The sequence below is a fragment of the Schistocerca gregaria genome, chromosome 7 (assembly GCF_023897955.1).
Source record: "Schistocerca gregaria isolate iqSchGreg1 chromosome 7, iqSchGreg1.2, whole genome shotgun sequence".
NCBI classification, from domain to species: Eukaryota; Metazoa; Arthropoda; class Insecta; order Orthoptera; family Acrididae; genus Schistocerca; species Schistocerca gregaria.
In genome coordinates this window covers 380,558,046-380,585,011 of record NC_064926.1, presented here as the reverse complement: position 1 = coordinate 380,585,011, position 26,966 = coordinate 380,558,046, and the positions used below count along the sequence as shown (strand labels likewise).

General features: G+C 40.1%; 1 protein-coding gene across 1 annotated transcript in view; it reads right to left on the bottom strand.

The window, feature by feature from the left end:
• The window catches only part of LOC126281865 (para-nitrobenzyl esterase-like), a 76,448-nt gene extending 71,274 nt beyond the window's left edge, over positions 1-5,174 (bottom strand). Inside the window, exon 1 of the mRNA XM_049981135.1 lies at positions 5,044-5,174. Coding sequence (XP_049837092.1) covers positions 5,044-5,136 — 93 coding nt within the window. The 5' untranslated portion in view covers positions 5,137-5,174. The remainder of the gene's footprint in view (positions 1-5,043) is intronic.
• Positions 5,175-26,966: the final 21,792 nt, after the last annotated feature.

The following is a 26,966-nucleotide window of genomic DNA, read 5'->3' as shown; positions in this document are numbered from 1 at the left end:
AATACTAGATTAATACTTTTATATGTGGACATATCCACTTTTAAAATTAGGTAAAACTAACCGATATCAGCGCTTTGATGTGTCGATGAAAGTTAAAATTTTATTGAAAGTGGTATGTGACAAAAGGTGCTTGTTAACTCACCATATAAACATTATGTACATCTGAATTTCTATTTGACCCCTATTCTTACCTAACTGAGATGATGCTGTATCTCTTACGATCGCTATATGACAGATGAGGAACTCTAGTCTTCCCTCGAATCTCTGACTGATACATATACGTCATTCTTATCTAATAATCTTAGTTTGGAGGTTAGTCGTTTGCCATTTACCTTATTAATCTTTTATTCTACGGAGATGTTTTCATTTTATTAACTGATTTGTCGTTCGTAACGAAGGAAACGCATTTCCTTTCAGCGAAGTTCCCACCTTGCATTTGCTTAAAGAGATTCTAGTTAACCACTGAAAAGCTATGGCAGAACAATGTTATTTTGAACATCGATACTAAACTATACAAAATCAACAACTTAATTGTTTTAACAAATCACAGCTCACCCATTTAAAAAGCTGATTCATTGTCAGTGCATGCTTTTTCCGAGCTTTATTAATTTGTATGGCGTAAATGTATCTTCTACTTTGATTCACGTAGCAAATAAACAACGTAAACAGCCATTTATATAATGGTACCTTGCTGTTGTCACCCTACCATACTTTCAAACTAGGCTTTAAACCGCCTTTACACGCCGCAGTAAATCACATCTATAGCATCTACTTTTATATGAATAAGTATCAGCCTAGGGGACAAAGTTTTTTTTTCCTACTCTACATTTAATTCGATACCAAAGCCCATATGCCAGTGTCCGCTCAATATTTCCTACGTTGAGATCTTTCTGTTGAGCGCGGTGTGCAGTGTCATAACGCAGAAATGAAAGCTTATTATTCTGAAACTGTAGACGTGACGTAGAGCAACGATTGCAGTGACTGTAATTAGTAAAGGACAGTATTTGTACCTTTCCCGTGTACTCACAATGGTTCCAAAACCTTCACCCTCAATTTCATTACATCCTTGTAAGGATGACGGACGGTTCTTCTGCGCAATGTATATCATAATTATAGTACACTATATGAATAATTAATGACAAATGGCCTTATGTACAAGGGGTGCTGAAAAGTAATGCCCCCTAAAATTTATATGTGAAACTTCTTGAAGCTTTTAAAGTAATACAGTACTTTTTGACACTTTTTGTCCCTCTTGTCTATACATTTGCAGTCCTCTGCCGCTAAACGGCTGCGAAGTGTTTCGTGTAACGTAGCGGGGTATAGCGTAACATGTCGTTAAGGCCCACCCGGTTAGACGTGCTGTCTAATGCACGGCTTTCCGGACTGGGAAGGAGCGTCTGATCCACAGCATGAATCCGCCCAACGGACCTGTGTCGAGGTCCGGTGAGCCGGCCAATGTGGTTTTTAGAACGCTTTTACATCTGCCTCGGTGAATGCGGGCTGGCTTCCCTTATTCCGACTCAGCTACACTATGTCGGCGATTGCGGCGCAAACAAGTTCTCCACGTACGCGTACACCACCACTTCTCTACCACGTAAGGTGAAATGGACTGCGGTAGTTGTCGTTGGGTTGTGGGTCCTGTGGCTGCGGAGGGAGGGGGAGGGGGGGGGGGGCGACGGAGCCTCTTCGTCGTTTCTAGGCCCCACGGTTAACACACAATGCAGTAGGTGAGAAATAGCTTGCTACAACCGAGTTTAGGGTATGGAACATCTCCTTAAGCATGACAATCCTACACCACACACGGACGCTGCAACTATCCGACGCCTTTGGTTCATCCGAATTTCATCTCTTTCCAAAACTTGAAAAATACCTTTGAGCACTTCACTTTGACAGACATGATACGGTGCAAGCAAAGGTGACGTTGCGGATCCATCAACAAAGTCGAACATACTACAGTGAAGGTACCAACAAAGAGGTCCCTCCTCGGAGAAATGTGTACGTCGCAGGGTCACTACGTCGAAAAATAAATACATAGACATGAAGAATACAGATGTAGAATGATAATAACGTTTGCTTTGTTTAAAAAGCTTTAAGACCCTTTACATAAAAAATTCAGAGGCATTACTTTTCAGCACGCCCTCGTACAATTTATTTGCCACTCTTGATTTACAACTACAGAAAATAAGCAATCAGAGATGGAACAAAGTAGTAGATATTGCTATAATGGTTATAATAGGGGACCACACTCTCCAGAAACCCCTCAGAATGCGAATGTGTGTCGTCTGGTTTTACCGGGTAGTCCATTGATAGCGACCGGACCAAATATCTCACAAAATAAGCATCAAACGAAAAAACTACAAGGAACGGAACTCGTCTAGCTTAAAGGGGGAAACCAGATTTCTATCGGAGAATATAGTAGCAACGATATTCTATGGGAGAGGGGTGATAGTCTATGGTGAGATTTTCAAATCTAAGTTGAAGCGGGATGTACATGGACAAAATTAAAGACAATCACGCTTCTCAAGATGGTCCAGTTAATAAATAGACTCCGCTCTTTCAAAATGATGATGTACATCTTCACAAAGGAATAAACAAACCATTGTGGTCGAAGGAAACTGAGACCCATTAGTTGAAAATGCCTGCTTCGACCTGAATCAAATAAAGAATCTATGGAATGAACTCTTGCGGGGCAGAGAAGTCCACCTAAAAACTCTAGAACAAAATTGACCATGTATCATGAAGAAAACTTAGGATCTCCTCGAATGAGAAAGTAATTTGACATTTGCATTGAATCCCAACTACTGTAACATTAGAAAAACGATTACCTAATATTAATTACATAATAGCATGTCTTGAAGGAAGAAGTAGGGGGTCATGTCACTTATTGGCACAGAATGTTCCACTAGCGCAGGACAGCTTTTGGTGCGAATCGTTGTTTGATGTGTATAATTCGAGATTTTAACATTACCTCTGCAAGTATAGAATGGGAAATACTGTTCCAAAATGGATGTTCTGGTGATTATGGGTGGGGGGGGGGGGGGGTGAGGGACGATGAAGAAGTGGTAATGGTCAATACCGAGTAGGGGTCACACCTTGCTACTAAAAAGAAACATTCCTCAAAAATATATAAGTAAACCTACTTTCATTCATTTTTTCGGAGGTACTACCACAGTGGAACAGTTACACATCCAGTACGAATAATGTCTTTCATATTGTTGGACTGAAAAATTAAATGAAGTCAAAGAATAACACCACATGTGCAGAAGATTTTGTACTCACTCGCTATGTTTAAATGTACACAAAAAACTTATAGCGCTGACAGCGAAAATACTTACAGCCGTTATTATGAAAAACGCCATAATGTAACTTCTGTGGCAGCAGAGAAATACCATTACATACTACCCCAGCGTGAGTAAGTTGCAGTCACAACAAGGAACAACGGTGCAATAACATGCTATAGAGTCATACACTGAATTCGTTCACTGGAAGGCTCTACACAGCTTTGTCCACGGGATCCAACTCAGGTGAAACTCTATGCTAAAACCGTTTCTGCTCTTTTGTTTTCCAAAAAAACGTTATTTCTTGGCGAGAATGTTCTGGGAAAAAAGCTCTCACTCCACACCGACATGTGGTGTTATGAAATCACCCAGCAGATTAAAATCAGAAACAACAGTTACAATTTCCCCTACATCAAAAACAATCTATCGTCCCCCTGACGAGAGACGGTTACAGAAAAGAAGACTTATTGGAAGTAATCGACAATATGATTGCGCAACGAGACTGTACGTTTGGTAACCTGTAGCGTTTTCACAGTCTTTCCTATTTTCGTACCTGCTGATTGACGATGTTGCAGATCATAAGTTCTCGTTACTGGCAAGTATTCCACGAACTCGCAGTACCATTTGCCCACGCTTTAATTGGTTTCGTAGCTCGCTTTCATTCCCTCTCCAGACCATTTTGTGTCCACCTCGAGCCAAGGTATAAGTTTTAGTTTTTTAAGATTATCACTCCCGTGAATACACCTCGCCCTGTGGGCGGTAGGCCACTATTACTCATATATGTTCTTTTACAATAAATGATTCTCAAAGGTGTCAGTAAGTGTTGGTTTTCGCACAGAGCAACTACCTCGATATGGAAACTATAATAAGCTTTAATTTGAGTGTAGTTCGATTTTTTTCGATTTTTTACGTTCTCTTGAGAAGCAGCCACAAAAGTTCTGTCTGGCGTTATACAACTTTAGTTTTTGGGAATAACTTTAAAAAAATCACATTTTGCTCGAATTTGTCAATTATAAACGCTTACTGACCTGTTTCTAGATTTGTAATTTTTAGTTTTTGTGCTACTTGCATTTGGAATTTATGATGCTGCGTCTTGTTTTTTATTTTACGTAGTAATACTTTTTAAATTTTCTAGACGTCTGGTATCGTGTGCTCATGTCAATACACAGTAACGTCTTTTGCAGAAAGCTTTGTACTAGGCAGTTATATGAACAAATAAATAAACGAATAAATATAGTGAGAGGCATGAACATAAACACAGCCCAACATCATTGGACGTTTCTACTTGTAAAGTTCTCGTGGAGAATCAACAAACTCACGGTACATGTCTGAAGAAATTAAATGATAGTATTTTCGGGAAGGAGCCTATTAAATCACCACATTTCTGTAGTATCGCTGAATTTTCTGTTGAAAAAGATTAGATCATTTTGAACAGTAACCAAAGATGAGGATATGCTCGTATCTCCGATGCGATCTATAAAATCAACGTATGGCGTTACATTGTGTCCTTCCTCTGTGCTATTGTTATCTAATCTTTCTGACATGTCACTCTTTAAATTCCGTCATCAGCGAATGAACGTATGGCGTTACATTATGTCCTTCCTCTGTGCTAGTAGTATCTAATCTTTACGACATGTCGCTCTTTAAATTCCGTCATGGCCGAATTTTTACTGCCAGGATGACCGAGAAATCGCAAAAGGAGAACCCTTTATCACAGATGTAGTCGTAATAGCGTTGTAAGTGAAATCGTGTGAGCCGCTACAACCTTGACGAAGGGATGACCGCTCGCGGAGGCCCTCACCCCCACTGTGAAGCCAATGGAGGTCACCAACAGCAACTGCACCACAGAGGGACACATGTCTGAACCGATGCTCGCTCCCTACTGCACAGTATCGCCGCTGTCTGCGAGAAGTGGCCAAGTGTACAGTATCGCTTCTTATCTGCAGTTCACGCTGGAGCTGATATCACGGCGTTTCCTCGATTACAAACAGATGTTTGCTGGTATGGATGCTTCGGCGTTCATTTCGAAACGCAAATTGCACTCATTAGCTGTACCAGTTCATTCGACGACTTGAAACGTACTAGACTGTGTGGAAGAAGAGGTCTTTGTGAGTAATTCCTACTTAGGAAGCTCGAGTTACTGGAGCGGAATATATCAGCAATTTAAATACACAACATTTTCGTAGAATTTCCTCTATCTTTATGTACTTGTACGTGGTGGATCCCTTGGTTAGGTCCACAAATATGTTAATCATTTTGTAGAGGAAGAGGAAACTGAGGATCTGTTAGATGACGATCAGTTTGGTTTTAGAAAAGGTAAAGGCACCAGAGAAGCATTTCTAATGTTGCGGATGATAAACGGAACAAGACTGAAGAAAAATCCAGACACGTCCATAGGACTTGTCGAACTGCAAAAAGCGTTCGACAGTTCAAATGGCTCAAATGGCTATGAGCACTATGCGACTTAACTTCTGAGGTCATCAGTCACCTAGAACTTAGAACTAATTAAACCTAACTAACCTAAGGACATCACACACATCCATGCCCGAGGCAGGATTCGAACCTGCGACCCTAGCGGTCGCTCGGCTCCAGACTGTAGCGCCTAGAAACGCACGGCCACTCCGGCCGGCGTTCGACGGCAGAAAATAGTGAAAGATCTTCAAAATTCTGCGATGAGTGGGGTACGCTAAACAGAAGACGGGTACTATACCGCATATAGAGGAGTCCAGAAGGAACAAGAGTGATTGGATTAAAAAGAATGTAAGACTGGGATGTTGTTTTTCGCCCCTACTGCACAGTCTACGCGTGGAAGAAGCAATGACCAAAATAAAACTAAAGGTTCACGAGCGGAAACGAAATTCAGGGTGTTGTTGTTGTTGTGGTCTTCAGTCCTGAGACTGGTTTGATGCAGCTCTCCATGCCACTCCATCCTGTGCAAGCCTCTTCATCTCCCAGTACCTACTACAGCCTACATCCTTCTGAATCTGCTTAGTGTATTCATCTCTTGGTCTCCCTCTACGGGTTTTACCCTCCACTCTGCCCTCTAGTACTAAATTGGTGATCCCATGATGCCTCAGAACATGTCCTACCAACCGATCCCTTCTTCTAGTCAAGTTGTGCCACAAACTCCTCTTCTCCCCAATTCTATTTAATACCTCCTTATTAGTTCTGTGATCTACCCAGCTAATCTTCAGCATTCTTCTGTAGCACCACATTTCGAAAGCTTCTATTCCCTTCTTCTCGAAAGTATTTGTCGCCCATATTTCACTTCAGGGTGATACGATATCAATGATAAAAATCGCTTATGACATTTCTGTCTTCAATGAAGGTGAAGAATAATGGAATCGTCTAATCAGCGTAGAATATGAACTGAGGTTAATCGAAGAAAGACAAAAGTAACAAAAAGTAGCAGAAATGAGAACAGCGTGAAACTCGAAATCAGGAATTGTGAATATGAATTTAAGGAATTTTGCTACCTTGGCAGTAAAATAACGCATGGCAGATGGAACAAAGAAGACAAAAAGCAGACTAGCACTGGCAAAATGGGTGTTCTTGGCCAATAGAAGTCTACTAGTATCAAATATAGGCCTTAATCTAAGGAAGAATTTTCTGAGAATGCATGTTTGGAACACAGCGTTGTATGGTAGTGAAACATGTAATGTGGGAAAACCGGAACTGAAGAGAATGTAAGCATCTCAGTGTTGTGCTGCAAACGAATGTTAAAAATAATGTAAACTGATAAGGTAAAGAATTATGAGGTTCTCTGCAGCATCGACGAGGAAATTACTATACGGGAAACACTGACAAGAAGATGGGTTAATGCAATGGAATAATTGTTATCACGGAAGGGAATAATCTCCATAGTACGAACTGTAGTGGATAAAAACGGCAGCCTGAAATAGCGCATTGAAGCGGAGAAACTGGTGGCTACAAAATAAATAAAATCATAACAACGGCTGTAGGCTCTTCATTTTCTCACAATAACAGAGATATGACAGTGTAGCTTACCTACGAGGTTGACAACACAGATTATACTTCAGGCTAGGCTGCTTCTGAGAATGGTATGTTTGGAGCACAACATTGTGTGGTAGAGAAACGTGGACTGTGGGAAAACCGGAACAGACGAGAATCGAAGTATTTGAGATATGGTGCTACAGACGAATGCTGAAAAATAGGTTGGGAGGTCCTGCGCAGAATCAGAGAGGAATTGAATATGTGGAAAACACTGACAAGGAGAAGCGACAGGATGACAGGACATCTGTTAAGTAATCAGGGAATGACCTCCATGGTACTAGAGGCAGTTGTAGAGGGCAAAAGCTGTAGAAGAAGACAGATATTGGAATAAATTCAGCAAATAACTCAGGACGTACATTTCAAATGCTACTCTGAGATGAAGAGACTGGCATAGGAGAGGTATTCGTGGTGGGCGCCATCAAACCAGTCATAAGACTGATGACACCTTCAAATATGCACATACAAACAAAGTCTTTCTACTACCAAATTAACTATTCCTAGATGCCTCAAGATGTATCCTACTAACTTATCAATTTACCCTTTGTTTACTCAAGTTGTACCATAAAGTTTCTTGCTTTCCGATTCATTTAATTTTCTTTAATTAAACGATCTATCCATATAATTGTCGGCACTTTTCACAGATCAGAAGCTTTTATTGTTAATTGTTTGTACTGATAATGGAGACCACATTTCACTTCATTATAAGAACAACAAGACACACATACTTTCCAAAAAGACTTCAATTTATAATCTATAGTAAGATTTCTTTTTCACAAAACATTTTCTCTCTATTACCAGTCTGTATTTTACATCTCCTCTAATTGTCCCATCGTCAGCTGTATTGCTGCCCAAATATCACAGTCCCATACTACTTTTACTGTCTCATTTTCTAATCAAATTCGCTTACCACTTGATTTAATTCGATTCGTAGATCAAAAACTAGTCCAGAGCGACTCACGCTGAAGTTGGCAAGGCCAACTCAACCATCAAATCGATCATTACGTCCATCCCAAACAAAGGAAAAACATCTCTTTAAACAGTTCACCTAAATTCTGATCACAAATCTGATAAAACAGAAATCACCGCTCAGTTGCACTCATGTGCAGAAATACCATAACCTCAATACACAAATTTCCTGGCGTAAATTAATTATGCGCTAAATTTTCGAACTAAAAACATATCAGAATAATTATGTGATTATGTGATTATGTGATTACCGTAAATCCAATATTTCTATGGCCGTGAGGAATAGCTGTTCCCTTCAAATTTCCTTCGTGGCCTACGCGGTGCTGGAAGGAGGCGTCTTTCCAAGCCCCTTTATTGGCGCCGCGTAGCGTCGGAAAAACTTTTAACGAACAAAAGGTCCTCGACCCTGCCAAAAAAATACGACAGAGAATTTGTTTTTGTATGTCCACCCTTTTGACAGGAGCTCTTGGGATCGCCCGCCGTTTATTACTGTGAGAAAATGAAACGCCTATAGCCGTCCTTATAATTTTACTTATTTCCTAGCTGCCAGTTTCAGCCCTACAGTGCGTCATCTTCGGGCTGTAGTTGACGATTGGAGTTCTCAGAAAACAAAAAACAAAACAAAAAAAGCTGTAGCCGTTGATTCCATCAGTAAACCTGGACTGCTGGACTTCAATTACACCCCATAATCTTGAATCGAGATACCTTCTTAGATTAAAAACAGTAGTTCAAGGACAAGCAATGCAACAACCTGCTGTTGGTTAAGGAAAATCGCGACAATTTTGTTTATTTCCTTACCTCGTTCCAGGCAAATACCGGTATGGTTCCTTTGAAATGGCACGTCTGATTTCCTTCCCCATCTTCGACACAATCCGAGGTTGTGTTCCGTCTCTAATGACCTCGATGTTGACGGGACTTTAAACCCAGTCTTCCTTCCCTCCTTCCTTGCAGTTCTTAATGACAGCAAAGGCGTAAATAATGAGTATTTCTATTAAAGACAAAGGGAGAATGGCAAGAGGCAGTGAATGTACAACACATATTTTTGGTAGTTAAAAATGTCTTATTCTCATTCGTAAAAATCAACTAAGCATTTTCTTATAACAACCTCATTCGAGTGATATCTGATAACTGTTCGCTGCTTAGCGTACTTAGTCTGGAACCGCGTGACCGCTACGGTCGCAGGTTCGAATCCTGCCTCGGGCATGGATGTTTGTGATGTCCTTAGGTTAGTTAGGTTTAAGTAGTTCTAAGTTCTAGGGGACTGATGACCTCAGAAGTTAAGTCCCATAGTTCTCAGAGCCATTTGAACCATTTTTTGGAGGGCCAGAAAGGCACAGTATGAAGGAGAGCGTGTGTGTGTGTGTGTGTGAGAGAGAGAGAGAGAGAGAGAGAGAGAGAGAGAGAGAGAGAGAGAGAGGGGGGGGGCATAGAGAGAGAGAGAGAGAGAGAGAGAGAATGTGTGTGTAACGAAGAGAGAGCGAGAGAGATTGTTAGAATTGTATATTAGTTTGCTTTCAGGAAAACTACCGCCCACTTTCTGTCCTTTAATTGTCAGATATAATGTAGTGAAACCAGTCTGATAATGGGCGGAGAAATTGGTGGAAGCGCAATTAGTAAGAGGTGACGGAGTTTATGGCAAAACAATCCTATTTGTTTTAAAAAGATTTCGATGGTGTTGAGCCACAGTCATGGAATATTCTTTGAAAGAGTTAACCGAAATTTTATTGTGTATTACTGTATTTGTCTTCTGTCCTATTTATATTTTGGAATTTATGCCATTGTCAAGTACAATGCTAAAAGTTCTTAGACCATTAACATGTCATTCTGATAAAGAACTGGACTCACCTTTGTTTTTATTTCATTGAGAGCAGAGATAGATTTACACGTAAGTCGGACTTTGAGTTGCCGTTAGAAAGAGACGATAGGATCTTGATCTTTAATACTAGGTACTGAGGAGTGATCACACAGAAACGCCATTGCAGTCACACGACTTGTCTAGCAGCAAACTTCTTAACTGAGCATCTGAGGTACCAAAATAGCCATACAGATGAATTTTGAATTTTGCCGAAGCAACATTTCTAAGGACTACAGCTATATTTTATGTTTTAAAACTTGTTCTGCCCTCTGGAACTTCTGGTGCCAAGCACGCCTTCTCTATGAGGAAGCATTGTCTTGCCGTACAATGACAATGCCCCAACGCCGGTGGTAGCACGCCGTCTTCGCGTGTGCAAGAAAAGTTTACGTTGGGCACCCGCAAGCAGCAGTCACGCGCACCTGTTTGTAGGAGAAAGGTATTTCATTAATCCAATAATTTCGCGGGAAGGCGGTTGAGATTAATTAAGAGATTTATCGTTGGCAAAGTGTCGTGTTTCAGAATCGCTAACTGTCGCGGAGAACTTAAATGAAAAGACTTCCGTGATAAGTGATTATCCATTTAATTAATTTCGAAATGCAACCCCGTAATGCTTACTTCACTATGAGTGTGAACTGAACCTAATCGTTAAATGAGACTGGATGAGCATAGGCATTGCTAAGGAAGTGAGTTACGTGCAAAAGCAATAGTAAACTGAAGTGCGGTAATTTATCTAGAAGTGTTATATTTCAAAGTGACATTTTTCTTTCTTTAATTAAGTTACTTTGAAAAGCATAAGAGACGTATTCGTATTAGGCACATTGTCAGCTCTATTTCGTAATGAAGCGTATTCTCCGATTCTAGTCCGACAGCCGCAAAGTATACATAATCAGAACTAAAGACACAGGCAGGCACAGACTTATTACACATGGTGTACTGCGCACAGACGATTACTTTTTCTGTTAAGAACAATAATGAGAATTAACAGTGAACAGTCGTCTATGTGCGGGGAGACGAATCATACATCCAGCACAAATCTACGACACACTGATTTTCTGTGGTTCAGCACAAAAAGAGGAATTCTGCATCGTCTGGGATTGAAGGGATTCGAGACAACCATCTCGGCGACACAAGGCGCAGCGCAGTTTGAGCATCACACCACAGCACAGCAGTCAACAGCCACAGAAATAAACGTAAATGTTGCAATAATAACTGCGCGTAATTTGATTGGTTGCTTGATTTTGAGGAGCGGACCAAACAGCGTGGTCAACGCTCCCATCGGGCTAGGGAAGGATGGGAAAGGAAGTCGGCCGTGCCCTTTCAAAGGAACCAACCCGGCATTTGCCTGAAGCTATTTAGGGAAATCAAGGAAAACCTAAGTAAGGACAGCTGGTCGCGGGTTTTGAATCGTCATCCTCACGAATGCGAGTCCAGTGTGTTAACCATTGCGCCACCTGACTCGGTGCGTAATTTGAAATTACTGTTGTAAGCGAAGCTTTTCTATTATTTGGCATGTGGCGGATTTTTCTCGGAGGACATTATTTATTCCTGTGTTTTGTACAATTGGCTTTCGGGAGTAAAAAGTCGTCAGAAGAGGTACAAATACCATTCGTTAGTGTTGCAGGAATTCAGTTTTGTTGTAAGACGTCAGGGGAGGATAGGAAATGGTTATGGAATAGGAAATGGAAGAGAAAAAGGAGGAAAATAACAAAAAAAGATCGAAAGAAGATAGCAAAGGTAAGAGCATTGACCCTAAAGACCGGAAAATATAGACAATCGCACAGGAACAACAAAAGGACCTGAAAAAGACGGAAACAAATTAAATCTTCATTTAATTTAAGACGAAGGGAAGTGAAGAAAGTATTTGAAGAGAGACAAGAGTAGTGAGAGAATCAGTATTAGGTACAAATGGATATTAGTATTTGGGGAAAATGAAGAGGAGAGCGGGAAAAACGTTAGAGAAGCTAGGAGGAAGGATACAGAAGAGGAAGTGGACGAATTGTAAAACTCACGTACTGCTCTTACAGATTGTATGTCACCAGAGGAGCCAGATTTAGAAGCAGGTTTAGACACCGAATTTCTAATTGAAATGCCTATCTCTCAACTAGACTAGTCAAGCAGAATGTCAGGTAATGCAATCTCAGATTACGAAAGGACAATCACATGCACTGACAGTGACAGTAATCAGTCGGCTGCTAACTTTCTGTGTACGGATTTAAATGTATTGCCAGTGGATGAGAATGTAATTCGAAACGGAAGTATCAAGCAGATGATAGAACGAATAAAAAATGCCCAGATGGGGAATGTACAAAATCGGTTGCCCATATTCTTGACATGGAGGCAGATGTCTTGTAAGTGGATAAGAAATTATTTTAGAGCTTGTGACGTTGTTCGTTGGGATTCGTTACGTCACATACAAAGGAAAGATTCTTTCTCTCAGGGATATTGTCTTCTCTTATCACTTTTACTTCAGTGCTTAAGTAAATCGTGGAGAGGCCAAGATAAAACTTAACTGAACTCATGGAATCTGTATAGTTTAAAAACATGAATTTTAACGTAAATTAATTATCTGTTGCAATTTTAAAAGGTTCGTACAACGTAATCTCTCGCATTTACATTTACTGTAACACTTTGGTAAATAAATTAACAGTTCGGTGCGTAATGGCCGCCAGAGGCTGCATCGGAAGATGAGCTTCTCACAGCGCAAATTACTGAAAAATGCTTGTTTAAAATAACTAGCCACTGTGAGCATTTGAGGTGACAACTATTACAAAGAAATTCATTTTCTAATAATAATAACATTTAAGCAGAAATACGAATATCTTACATAAAATATGTGTAGCCGCTCAATGGCTGCCTTCCGTATAGTGAAACAAAACAGTTTGAGTCCCACAAAATACGTCCTTCATCCTCGGCCGTACAATCGCGTCTCTTTCGATCCTTTTTTATTTTCATAGACATTAAATAAAGATGCTGTATATAAGTTGTTTCAAGAACATTAACTATATCTTTTACACCAATTATATTCATAAAATACCTCATTACGGTTTACAACCGCTAAAAATGTCAATATTTATGTGACGTACCTTCACTTGGGGCCCCTGGTGAGGGTGTACGTAATAAAGTCCACTGTTTATGTACAGACGCACTACGGTTTCACATTTAGTTCAGTTTTGTGGACGGCCAAAAGTTTATGTTTGGCCCACCTATTTCAATTCACTGTTCAATACTCTGTTCAATACACAATTATGGATGTCATACATAATTCACAATTACAGGTCAGTACGTCTATCAGCCCGATCTGCCTTCTGTCTTATTAATAGGAACAATCCGGTATCCTGCAGACTCGAGGCACTTCGACTTACGTTCCCCCATTCGGGTTACAGGCGCAAGGGAAAAAAACGGCCCAAATAACCCCGTCCGGAGCCTTCGGATTGTTGTTATTACGGTTAATTTTGATTTACATTGAATGTGTATATACATAAACATTTACATTACAAAAAATTATCATTAAAACGTGAAATTACATAACGTACAACAGTCTTTTTTTTTTCTTTTATACAGACGACGGCGGCGGTTTGTTGTTCGTCTGGGCGCGAACAACAGCCGGTCAGCGGGGGGCGAGGTGAGGGGGGGGGGGGGGGGAATGGAGGGGGGGGGGGTGCGCGGCCTCACTGCACAGTCACTCGTGTTCACTGTTAACGGAATGCATTGTAAGAATGTAGGAACGAACGAGTTCCAGGTCTTTAAATAAGTTCTGGTACGAACTCACACACTTTACCCTGGTTTAACATAACTGTAGTTTTAAGGTAATAGTTCACTTGATCGCAGTACGCACTGTCGCTATGTTGAGTGTTCAGTTGAGTACGTCGCGGTGACACTTTTCGCTTCATACTTGGCCTGCGTAGCTTCTAGCGTGCATCTGCCGGTCCGGAAACCACAGTTCGCTGTGCGTATTTTCACAGTCCACTGCTACGGCTCCTTTTATCAGAAGTCTCATTTCTTTGCCGAAACATTTATCCACACTGTGAATGTCTATCATGTTTCGCATCTAAATTGTTTTCTGGGAAAGGCACACGATTTGAGCTATTAATTTTCATTCTTTTGTTCACTATACTTTCAGAACAGTCTTCAACTGTTAAACAGTCACACATGTGTTCTTGCACAGTTAACTGTTCGCACTTTTATGTCGTTCCAATTCGTAGTTCAGGTCATCCGTGTTTTCACTATTTGAGCGTTCGGATAGCCACTTTTAAATTGGAACATGGTTTATAACATTTTACTATAATTACATAATAAATTTCCTTTCCATTTTACACGTTAATGTTATGTACATACATAGATATAGTACAATTAGAGTTCCTTCTAGGTCCGTTCATCACTTAGTATTCAGTGATTGACCTAGTTTTCACCTCTTACTTGAAGTGTTGACCAGTTGGCCATACTGGACCCGTGAGTTCAGTAGGTTTTATGACATGTGTATTATTTATTCATTCAACACTGATTCAGAAACTTTTGTCGTTGTTGCATTTGCAGCTGCCTTGCTTACGTGCGTGTACCTGCAAGCACCTTAAAGCTGGAATCAGTGTGGAAGTTAAGAGATATTATTCTGTTTGAAATTTTTTATTACGCGAATTCTCGCTGTTAATTTGCTCGCCCGCCGACCATGCACAATGCGTCCTCTCTTTTCAAGGTTTACCCTGTGCAGAGCGTCCTTACGCAGATTCATTTGTTAATCTTTTTTCTGCCGCGGCACTTGTTTAAGTGCAGTATTCTCCTTCTGTCACAACTCACTCGTACATAAACGTAGCAACGATTCTATATCTAACAAGCCCAAGTATAAAATCAAATAAACATTAAATAAATCTTACTAACTTGACATACACCTTACGTCTATTTTTACACACCACACATTTTAGACTTAAACTCTAAAGTATCCCTGGATATAAACGGTTTTATTATTTGCCACCGCAGCATTCTCTGAATTTCTCTCCCCACGGTTTGTCTTTTCGACCACGCCATTGAATAGGAGTCACGGCAGAAAGCTTGGTGAGGTTTTACTTGCACGTCGAATTCATATTCTTTTATTATCCCCGGTTTTTCCGAAAACACTTGTACAAATTGGTTCAGCACTTGGCTCAAATCAGATTGCTGTGACAGGCTGAGGTACGAAGATTCTCCTCCTTTTGGTGCAACATGTTGCTTAATAACAGCAGTTTCCCGTTCCCAACATGGGTCCGATTCGCTGTTGTCTTGATTTACAACACAGTTGTTGTGATTCAACGCGTCAGGATCCTGTAAAGTTACCCGGACTTTCCGGCAGTAACTCAAAAGATACGCGTCAGGAGTCCTCATTAATGCCAGATCAATTTGTCGGTTTAGATAGGTTAAGGTGCATCTGGCTCGGGAGAGGTCAATTTTTTGCCTTCAATTCCCTAAGAGCGCCAAGGCCCAGGATGCAAGGTACTGTGAGATTTTTGACCACCAGGAATGAGCACAGTATGGCTTCGTTTTCCAGGACAATCTCTGCCTGCACCTGATTCTTTATTAGCCGCACCCTGCCCCGTAGGGCACCTACTATCCTACAATTTTCTACTGGCAGGCTCGGTAACTGTTTCACACGATCCACGGCCGTGAAAGCTTACATTGTATCTTCTTGACACTGTCTTTCCAATTTAAAAGCAAATAATTTTTGCAGATTCTTACAGTGAGTTGTGCTAGATTGACTCTTATCCCACATATAACATTTAGAGGTTTCTGTAGGCAGAGAAGATAGACTAAAAAGTTTATGTACTCTTGTTGCCAGTTGACGTGGCGCGTTGTCATTTGTGTGAACACTGCTATTATGTCTACACGCACCTTTTGTTCCAACATAAAATAAAAATAACCTTTCCTCGAAGAAAAAAAGCTTACTTAAGAAGTTTAATACAAAATTTGCAATGCCACGTATTATTCGATTGCACAGAGTGGGAACTGCGATATCGTGCAGGCTTCAGCACAATAAATGTGGCAAACGAAAGTTGTTTTTTTTTCTTCTTTTTTCGCCAAAAAAGTAACTAAATAAATAAATAAAATTTTTAACCGTTGTGAAGTGTATTTCGCACATTATTAGATAATCTGCTTATGTTCTTTTCGCGTGTTTAAAAATGTAAAACATTCCCAGTGTCAACAAGTTTTGTTAAGCGGGTGTCTTTAAGTCAAACCTCAGATACTGAAGATAACAAAGCTTTCATCTTAATTACAGTAATGGAGGGTTGACTTGATACTTCCCCGTAATTTCTACAAGAATGTTAAGTAGAATCGCGTTTTAGATGTTACAGTATTTACGAAAGTGCTGATTAGTTTATCACAGCTTTCCAGTGGTCCCGGTATTTTCACGGGGAGCATATGGTAGGGTAAAATAGAAGCCGACAACATTCTCAGAATAACGTTTCAAATATAGTGTTGTAGATTGCCGTCCTGACAGCTTACTTCAAAATATTCTGAACAATCATAAAGATGGCACCACACAGAAACCCATTGTTAAATTTCCATTCAGTTACCAAGTAAACTGTGTATATTTCCAAGCTTGTATTGTCGAATTTCGTTCTTAAGGCTTATTTAATTAGCAAGTTGCTTAACAATATAAAAATTTTTTGTTGTTTGTAGGCGCAGTTTAAAACGTCCAAGATTAAAATGAGTACAGAGCAAAAAATTCCGCCCTCCATTAAGCTGCCGCCCCTATCACCGTGCCTAGTGGGCCTATATGAAAATCTGCCAGTGCCTGGGAGGCTGTAAGGAATACCGCTAACTTTGATGTCATAACGTTTCATTATTGTCCTGGCTTATTTACCTTTCGTAGCCGAGTGTGCCTTATGAATGAGGAAGCATTGTTTTGCCTATAATGACAACAGTGTACGTGCGCTAGTGGTCACACCCCATGTTCGCGGGGACAATAGTTACAAGTGTTACGTCAATTTGTAAAAGAAGAGTATTCTAGTATTTCAATTACTTGGCGATTAGGCACTTGGGATGCATGATACTGTGGTGGCGTATGTGCAACTAATATGTAATGTAGCTGCAACAAACATTGCCTACGTTCGTCTGTGAAAATGGACTCGTTAAGCAAACGGAATCTAACATGCAGAGCACTGTGTGCGTTTTGTATCAGTATCAGTTTCACTGTCATTTAAGCCCTCAACAGATCGTTACATGAAAAACTTAAAACTAACATTTGGATAAGCTGTCTGACTGGGTATTTGAATGTGAAAAACTACAGGAACAAATGAGCCTGTAAAAATGAACACCTAAGCTATGTGACTGCGTTTTTGAAGAAGATACAGCATCTGCAATGTGCATCGGAATTTTCTGGATTAGAGTACATGACACGTCGTGGTGTGTGAGTGTCTCTAAGTTCTGCACTCACCTCTTTGGATAACTGCCTTTTTCCGTTTGGTTTACAGCAATTCAGAGCAGCATGCAGCACCAGCGGCTAAGGCTTGTTGTTACTAAGAATGAATTTAATAAAAAGGAGTTTGTCTGGGTCCTGTTAACTACTAAATAACTTGTGAGAAGGTATTTCATAAAGTAAGTCTACTTAAAACTTCAGAATCGTCATAAGCCATAACCAATAATAGTCAATGACATAGGTATCAATAATAGCTGAGTGTCAGATTACCAAAGTATCTCAATTTCAAGGTTACATTGACATTAAATAACCACAGCACTTACATGTTAAACAGATGTGGAGAACAATTATTATTGTTTGGAGTATAAGGAGGCTTCTTTAACTGACAAGCAAAACATGTGATTATTGCAAACTCCGACTAACAATCTCAAGCCTAAACCCTGCAATTGCTTTTGCGCTATGCAATTTTACCATGAATTCCATCTTCAAGCGTAGTTACGCCATCTAAATCTTTCCTGGCCATATAAGTGAAATCAGGCCTTGAAAGTCGTAAGATCTGTCGTCACCGACGTGAAGGCAGCGTGACACGTCTTCTATCTCCAAGATCTCGACCGACACTACTGCTTCCACTCTCACAGACAGATCTCGTCTCAAAACAATGCTTAGAATTGCGCTTCCATGTTTCGCCCTCAGATTGTTACTATCGATATCTGAGTGCTTACAAAATGCAAAGATTAGCATTGACTATATTGTTTTCAATCTTAGGGAGAGTTCTGACACGCTCCTTACACGTACCGTCTTTTAAAATCAGTCGGTTTCATGGAGACTAACACCAAAGTCTAGGTTTTTAGCGAAATTTAATAAGAAGTAGTAAGTAAGCCACAAGAAGTATTGCATTAGCTGTTGTAAGTAGGCTGTTTAGGTTTTTTTATTGGTAACGCCGCCGCCACATAGCGCTCTGTATAAAAATCACTGGCTGTGCCATGTGCAGTCTGTGGCTGGTTTGCATTGTTGTCTGCCATTGTAGTGTCGGGCAGCGGCAGCTGGATGCTAACAGCGCGTAGCGTTGCGTAGTTGGAGGTGAGCCGCCAGCAGTGGTGGACGTGGGGAGAGAGATGGCGGAGTTTTGAAATTTGTAAGAATTGGTGTCATGAACTGTTATATATATATTATGACTATTAAGGTAAATACATTGTTTGTTCTCTATTAAAATCTTTCATTTGCTAACTATGCCTATCAGTAGTTAGTGCCTTCCGTAGTTTGAATCTTTTATTTAGCTGGCAGTAGTGGCGCTCGATGTATTGCAGTAGTTCGAGTAACTAAAATTATTGTGAGGTAAGTGATTTGTGAAACGTATAGGTTAATGTTAGTCAGGGCCATTCTTTCGTAGGGATTTTTGGGAGTCAGGTTGCGTTGCGCCAAAAATATTGTGTTTCAGTTTAAGCACAGTCGTGTATAAATTTTTCAAAGGGGACGTTTCACTGTTACGCACTTGAAGCCACCCATGTGACGATACGTGGGAATGTACAGACAATATAAGCAGAGAGGCAAGTGGGTTGCATTGTTAATGCCGCTGACTGAAGCAGGAAACAGGATTGCACAGCAATAGTCGCTATGATCCGGGAAGTGATGTTATCACACCAGAGCTATTTTCTGTGATGAACAATGTCAGAATCTGTGAGTTTTAGAAAAACAAATGTCCCAAAGAGAGCTATAAATAGTGCTGTATACTGTGGCAGGCCAGATACATCATTGACTTGTCAGCCAGTCTCTTCTCCATATCATCGCCGAGTTTTGCATCACCACCATAATGATGGAGCTGCGCCGAGCTGTGACGATGGATCATCACCAGCTGCAGCCCTGGCTTCGAGTTTATGCTGCACCTGCCTAAGTTCCTGATGGGGCTTAATGCCCCAGGGCCGCTAGCCTGACACCGTCGCCTTCTGGCGCGAGCAGTGAGTTCCAAGAATGACTAGGTGCCATGGTGCCAGCCACCATCCGACTGTTGCCCAGGAACAGCGGGGTTGAATCTCAAACAAAGAAGTCTCCATGTCCTGCTGCAGAGAAAGCGCATGGGCGAGAGGGGCTCTTCCAAAGGGGCCACTGCAATCGCTGAGGCAAGTAGGCGCCGCTGACGTCACGGCCGTTGCGTGGTAGGCTGCCACCCGTCCTGGGGCTTGTGTCAATATTTTTGGGCCCCGACACAGTATTTCAGGTGGAAGCCACCGTCCGTACGACGCCGCAAGCCAAAGCACCGAGAAGAGGCGTGTTTGCCTCACTTAGCCACAAAGCAATAGGTACCGAAGCTAACAGAGACATTGTTCGTTGTCAACACCGTTTGTACTGGGCAAATTGGATCCCACAATTCATCAGCCACACCATTCAGCGTGGTTTCGAGGGTGCAGGCGTCGCCACTGCCTACATCAGAGGGTGTGTCACTCCCAAAGTGTCTCATCCAAGTAGCAGCCCTCTATTTAATCGTTTGGGGTGAGCGAGAACGTTTTCTTTATTGCTCTTATGTGGTGGCAGTAATTGGGTTGAAGGACAGGGGTCATGATTATTCGAAAGTTACGTCTGTAAAAGAAGAGGAACCAGTAAATTCATCCCAATTTAAAGGGAGTGTTAGGGATAATTGGCTTGTGCCAGTTCATTGTATCCAGTGTAATTTGCTTTGGCGTTTGGCCTGTTTTTCTGTATCAGTAGCGGTAGTTCGTTTCACTTGTAATCAGTTTGGACACGCAGTCAGAGAGTATAGAGAGTCCAGGTAGTTCATGAGTAGCCAGAAATTGCTGGTGAATTCTCGTTGCGCTAGTGTCGAATTTTCATTTTTTATTTGTTATTTTGTGATAATTGTTATTTTAAAATGAAAACTGAGGAGGCAAAGGAAAAATCAGAGACACAGGACGTCATCAGAGATCATCTAAAACACTTGAAGTCAAAAGTGAACATATGCCTCCAGTCCTTTAATCCCATGGGCATGGCGCACTTTTAGTACACCAGTGTTAGTCGCACTGCACCATGAATGTCTTTAGCTGTCCCAGTGCACAGCATCCTCGACATGCCTACCCCTCAAAAAAGCTCGCTGCTTGGCTTCTTTCAAAATCACATTTTCCACCTACCCGTTCTGTGATAATTCATATATGTTTACATTCAACTTTCTATTTATGTCTGCAAAGTCATCAACTGGTCTATTGTATCTCGTAGAACCACTTCCAACTATTCACGAAGACATCACGCACTACTTTCTTTCTTGTACCTCTACTCTACTCCTTGCCTAAGCTGCTCAGTGCTTCAGTACAATGCACTAATGACTTCGCTCCACTCTCAAAATGTATTCTAGAACAGGAAAACGGAACGTAACAATGTGCAATAACTATCTGAGCTACTCACTATGCCAGCTGATGAGCTGAGACCCTCCAGGGACACTAACACATCTTACCAGTTAACGGAGAAATTTCTTCTGTTTACTGTGAAGCTATTGAGTAAAGCTATCCCATCGGCCCTGAGCCGAGCCACCTGGCTTATTGAAGGTTCCATACCTTGATCTCTGATGATGTCCTGTGTCTCTGATTTTGCCTTTGCCTCCTCAGTATTCATTTGGAAATAATAATTCTCACAAGATAATAAATAAAAAATGAAAATTCGACACTAGCGCAACGAGAATTCACCTACATTTTCTGCCTAATCATGAACTACCTGGATTCTCTACACTCTTTGACTGCGTGTCCGAAATGATTGTCAATAATAAACCAACCTGTTTCTTTTATACTGTTTTTTACACTCACATGATATAACTTTACTGTTGCAGATTAACATACATTTTTAATAAGCCATGGAGCTTAGTTTTTCCTATGCAGCACTATAATACAGAATTAACACATAAAAGTCATGTATAAGGATATAAGAAAATGAATAATTTCCATCACGTCTTTGCACCATAAACAAGAAAGAATTAATCGTAAGTAGGTTCCTGATTACGCTGATGACGGGCTTTAGTGGATTTTAGCCCATTTTTTGTTGAAGTATAATGTAAAATTGTCTTTATTTTCAGATAATTAATTGAACAAGGATGATGAAGGCATTACACGATTTTTGTAGTTGAATGGTTTTAGAGCTTTTAACATGATGATGATGATGCTTATAATTATGATGCTACGAAAATTTGAGATGATTATTGTCTTATGAGGACTATAGCATTAGGGTGAAATCATGGTGTTTATGAGGATTTTATAGATTGCTTTGGGGGTGAGAGAAGGGTTCAGGATTTTGTAAGAACTGGTTCTTTTCTGATAAGATATACATGGAGTTACTTGGGTTAAGTGGATTAATCTGAGGTAAAGAAAGTACAGGAGTAGAGTTTTGTGAGAAGAGGGGCTATTTTATCACAATTTTGTAGAATGAGATTTTTTTTCACCTGTGAGAGATATGTAAATTTTCTTCGTCAATAGAACACATTTATGTTGATTTTGACAACTTGATATATTCTTTGATTCATTTAACCCTTCTTCGCAGCAAATATCATTCCACCACAGCAGTCTTGGTCAGTAACTCATGGTTGGTTAAGTGATTTACTTCCGATGATGTTTATTTACACCAAACTTTCAGTTTTAATTGAATTCTTTTCTTCGCATTTATCTGTGTATTGTAAGATGTGCTACTTTTTCAGGTAAGTATCTTTAATTTTTCTACACTTGCAACGTTAAACATTTTTCATTTTTATCTGTTGTTTTGTATTGACTCACTGAAGACTGACATTTTACAACACTGTTATGTTTTCTTACTTCAGAATATAGGCCTTACATGTGATAGATATGTTGTTTACACTTATTTCGTCTTAGTGAATTGCTGGTATTATACTAACTTGCACTGATGTATGATGATCATTAGTTAAGGTGAACTTGCCTCCACTTTGTTTATAATGTGTTATGTTATATACATTGCATTTGGCACTGCTACTTTCTTTGCATCGCATTCTGATTGCTGAGATATATTTTCTTCTTGTTTATGACTACATTCCTTTTGCCAGTATGACAGCATATGCTAGAAGGGATTACAGAATTTTGTAGAAATGTGTGAGAGAACAGATTACAGTGATTAATGAACTACAGTTATGAGTGGAAAGAATATTTGAATGACAGCATATGCTAGTAGGGTTTGCAGAATTTGGTAGACAGTCTCAGGTAGCACCTGAAGAAGGCAACGAGTTACGTGGCCGGAATATTGTGCCATAGCGACACAAACATCCGGCAGTAGACCTGATTGTTCGACATGTCAAGATCTCGACGGGAAAGCCTGAAGAGTTACATCAGATATGAAGTAATCGATATATGCGAATGACATTTTACAAATGTTGAATGGAGAGAAAGATATGATCCCTTTTATGCAGTCTGCTAATCAGCAGACAACATACACATTTACTCAAAGATTTACACTACAACATTGCAATGCTTTTTTTTCCTTCCCTAATCAAGGCGGTTCTAGGCGCTTCAGTCCGGAACCACACTGCTGCTACAGTCGCAGGTTTGAATCCTGCCTCGGGTATGGATGTGTGTGATGTCCTTAGCTTAGTTAGGTTTAAGTAGTTCTAAGTCTAGGGGACTGATGACCTCAGATTTTAAGTTCCAAAGTGCTTTGAGCGTGCCTCATCCAGGACAATTGGTCAGTATTTATTTTCCATTACTTGTTTAACCATGCAATTTCATTTCTTGTGCTATTGTCAACATTTATGCATTTTTATGTCAAGTCATATTTCTTGTATTACCACTTATTTTCTATGTCTTTTGTAACTGTATGGTGATTATTGTAATGTTATGTTACCATATCATCTTTCATGAACTACTCCAACAACAAACTTTTAGCGATAGATGAACGTGTAAAGCAAACATATCATTCTCAAATTTTCTAGAAATAAGGTTTATTTCTTGTGGCCATTGAATGCCAAAACATAAGTGCCACTTTGCACAACATAATTTTTTTCTCGATGTAACTAAGGTCGATTTCTCATATTGCTTATTTGAAGTGTACATTTTTGCGCTGAGCCACAGATATTACTTAGACTCGTTATGATTGAACAGTATTCTGAATAGGAAAACTGAGATACAGTCAATACTTACATCATTAGTGGACTTTACGGTTTGAGAAATATAATTATTAGGAAGTAATGTAATGTGATGAGGACGTTTTTTGTCAGGATATATATATATATATATATATATATATATATATATATATATATATATATATATATATCTGTTTTTACTTTCTGTGCTTTAACTACTGTAGACTTCGAGTGACTACATACATGACTAATTTGGACGGTACTACTTGCCGGCGTTGCAATGAAACTTATTTGGTTGTCAGCTGAAGTTGTGATAACATGGACACAACTTTAGCATCCCTCTTCTGAGTCTGTGCTCAGTATCTCTAATTGTAAATTTTCTGACGAAGAACGGGATTTGAAAGCAAGGTTTCCTAATCAGGACTATTTGATAGCACTTTATTTGAATGGAGTGTACTGAAATTCATGTATTATTCAACTTTTGCTTTTCTATTCAACGATCTTCAAATGACATTATACAGTGACGATGGTCATGGACTGTTAGCAACGTTTCTCTTCTACGAACAGTGCCTAAGTGAATGAATATCTTACCAAAGCATTATGAAATATTTGGCAAAAATTTTTCAAATATACACATTTCATACCCAACTACATGAACTGCTTTCAGCATCTACAGAAATCATCGTGTAAAAGTCTGGCCAGAGAGGCTGAGAGCTCTTGGAAATTTTATATATGTGAGTCAGATTGTATCTTCTGATGGAGTAATATGTGTATAGGCCGTACTTTGTGCCGGCAATAATTTTCTTATATTATTTTTCATTTATGAAGCGATATCTTGTAAATTCATTCAGAAGACCTCGAAAGGTACTGTAATAGCGCATTTGCCAATACATCAAACGTAGTAATTAATTCCGTCAGGGACTTAGAATTTGACATTTTTATGATAATGTAACAATGTGTGATTGACTGGTTTTTCTTCATAGAGTGGTACCATAGGTGTTTGTAAAACAATATCTCGCTTCCCACGCCCGGGTTCCCGGGTTCGATTCCCGGCGGGTCAGGGATTTTCTCTGCCTCGTGATGGCTGGGTGTTGTGTGATATCCTTAGGTTAGTTAGGTTTAAGTAGTTCTAAGGGGACTGGTGACCATACATGTTAAGTCCCATAGTGCCCAGAGCCATTTGAACCATTTTTTTGTAAAACAATAAACAGAATTTGTCCAGGTTTTCTCCACTATTAATGTAAAGTGGATTTTAATGTTTCAAGCATTGAAATATTTTGTCTTAGTGATGTTAAGTTTTGTTAATGCAGTTACTTTATTTTTTCCATTAATCAACATTCGTCTCTTTATTTTAAGTTTCACACATGTAATTTTGCTTTCGCTAGTGTCTGCGTAAAGGAATTTTAATTGACAATGATCATTGGAACAATGAGCTTTATTAGCGCAGAAGTTTTGTGGATGTCTCTAGTTTAAAACATATTGCACATCGTGATGGCAGTAGTCTGAATTTTTATTTTTTCAACTAGCATTGCAGCAGCTGCTGCAGTAGTTTGGAGATAGCAGCAGCGCAACATTTATTCATTGCGCAAACCGGTAGGCCATTTATAATTAACGTGTCATACAATTCACATTTCAACTGTGACATACTTTCAGAGAGAGCTTATTTGGTAATGATTCGTATTTCATATTTTTCTCACAGTCAGTTTGCTTATATTACTGCTGACAGGACTGTTTCCTCAAATTTAAAAGAACAGATTGTACTTTCGCCATAAGCGTTCCAGAAGCCAATTTAATGTTCCATTTTTTACTAGATATTGCACTGCTGATTGCTTTTCAAGAATTACGAGATTACTTACGAACTTAGATATGAGCTGAGCTGTTTCTCTAATCACGAGTTCAACTCCACATTATCACCCAGACAAAATATCAGTAAATATAACTACACATTACCGTACAACAAAAGCTAATGAGTCACTTTCATCGATCCGCTTGAAACAAACTCCCCGTGCCGTAGCCACATCCCCGGTCGCAGCACTCGCAAGTCAGCACCGCATAAACAAGGCCGGGCAAACTACGTACAGCGTTTGCCGCGCCGGCGCAACTCTAATAACACTGCCCCAGTTCTGCGCAATGCGAAGCCATGTGTGAAATGCTGTGTCACACATGATCGGAAGACCTGCCTCTTCAGACAAGCTGAATACAATTATTGTCATCGCATGTGAGATACAAAACCGGTTCGCCTGTCAAAGACTATAAATTCCTCCTATGTTTCACGAGGGAATAATGTAAATCAAAAAAGGATGGAAATCAATGTATTTTCCTGTTTATACTTTTCTCCTACTCCTACTCAGAAATCAGAGAAGTGAAGACACAGAAAGCGCACACACACGCATTTAAAGCGAATATCACTCACTTCAAAAAGGCTCTCTCAATCCCGAAATTCATGGAAGCGCTCTAGTGCGCTAATGAAACTGCCCGCAGTTCTGCGCAATGCGAAGTCATGTGTGAAATGCTGTGTCACACATGATCGGAAAAATTGCTCCTTCTGACAAGCTGAATGCAATTACTGTCATCTCATGGAAAATACAAAACAGGTTTGCCTGTTAAAGACTATAAATTCCTCCTCTGTTTAACGAGGGACTAATGCAAATCAGAAATCGAGGGAAATCAATGTAATTTCCTGCTTATAATTCGCGCATACTCCCATTTAGAAATCAGAGAACCAAAGACACAGAAAGCGCACACACACGCATTTAACACGAGTATCACACTCTTCAGAAAGGCTCTCTCAATCCTGAAATTCATGAAAACGCTCTAGTGGACTGATGGAAACAAAGAACAGTTCTTCGCAAAACGAAATGGACCATTGTATTCGGAGAACACACCGTAAACTCTGGATTACATTGCAGATTTGTAATCAGTCAGTGCCTTTTCAAATTGATACCGGTGCTTCTATCACGCTGCTCGACCTAGATACACGTGCAAAAGTTGGCTAACCAACTTGCAGACTTCAAGCTTGCCTCTCAGCGCCTGTAATAGCAACAGCATTTCTGTGCTTAGAACGCGCCGCTTACCTGCAAACCGCCGTCGGAGGTTCGAGTCTTCCCTCGTACATGCGTGTGTGTGTTGTCCTTATCGTAAGTTAGCTCAAGTTAGATTAAGTAGTGTGTAAGCGAAGGGACCGATGACCTCATGAGTTTGGTCCCATAGTCCTTACCACAAATATAAATTTTAACTGCAAAGTATAAACACACCACTAATAAAGTCTCTTTCACTGCACTCCATTCACACACGAGCCCAAATATTTTCGGCATGGGTGCGTTTGATGCCTTCCGATTAGACGTACTGGACAATGTGCCTACCATTGACACAAACATTTCCTGTTGTGCACTTCAACAACTCTGTGACAAT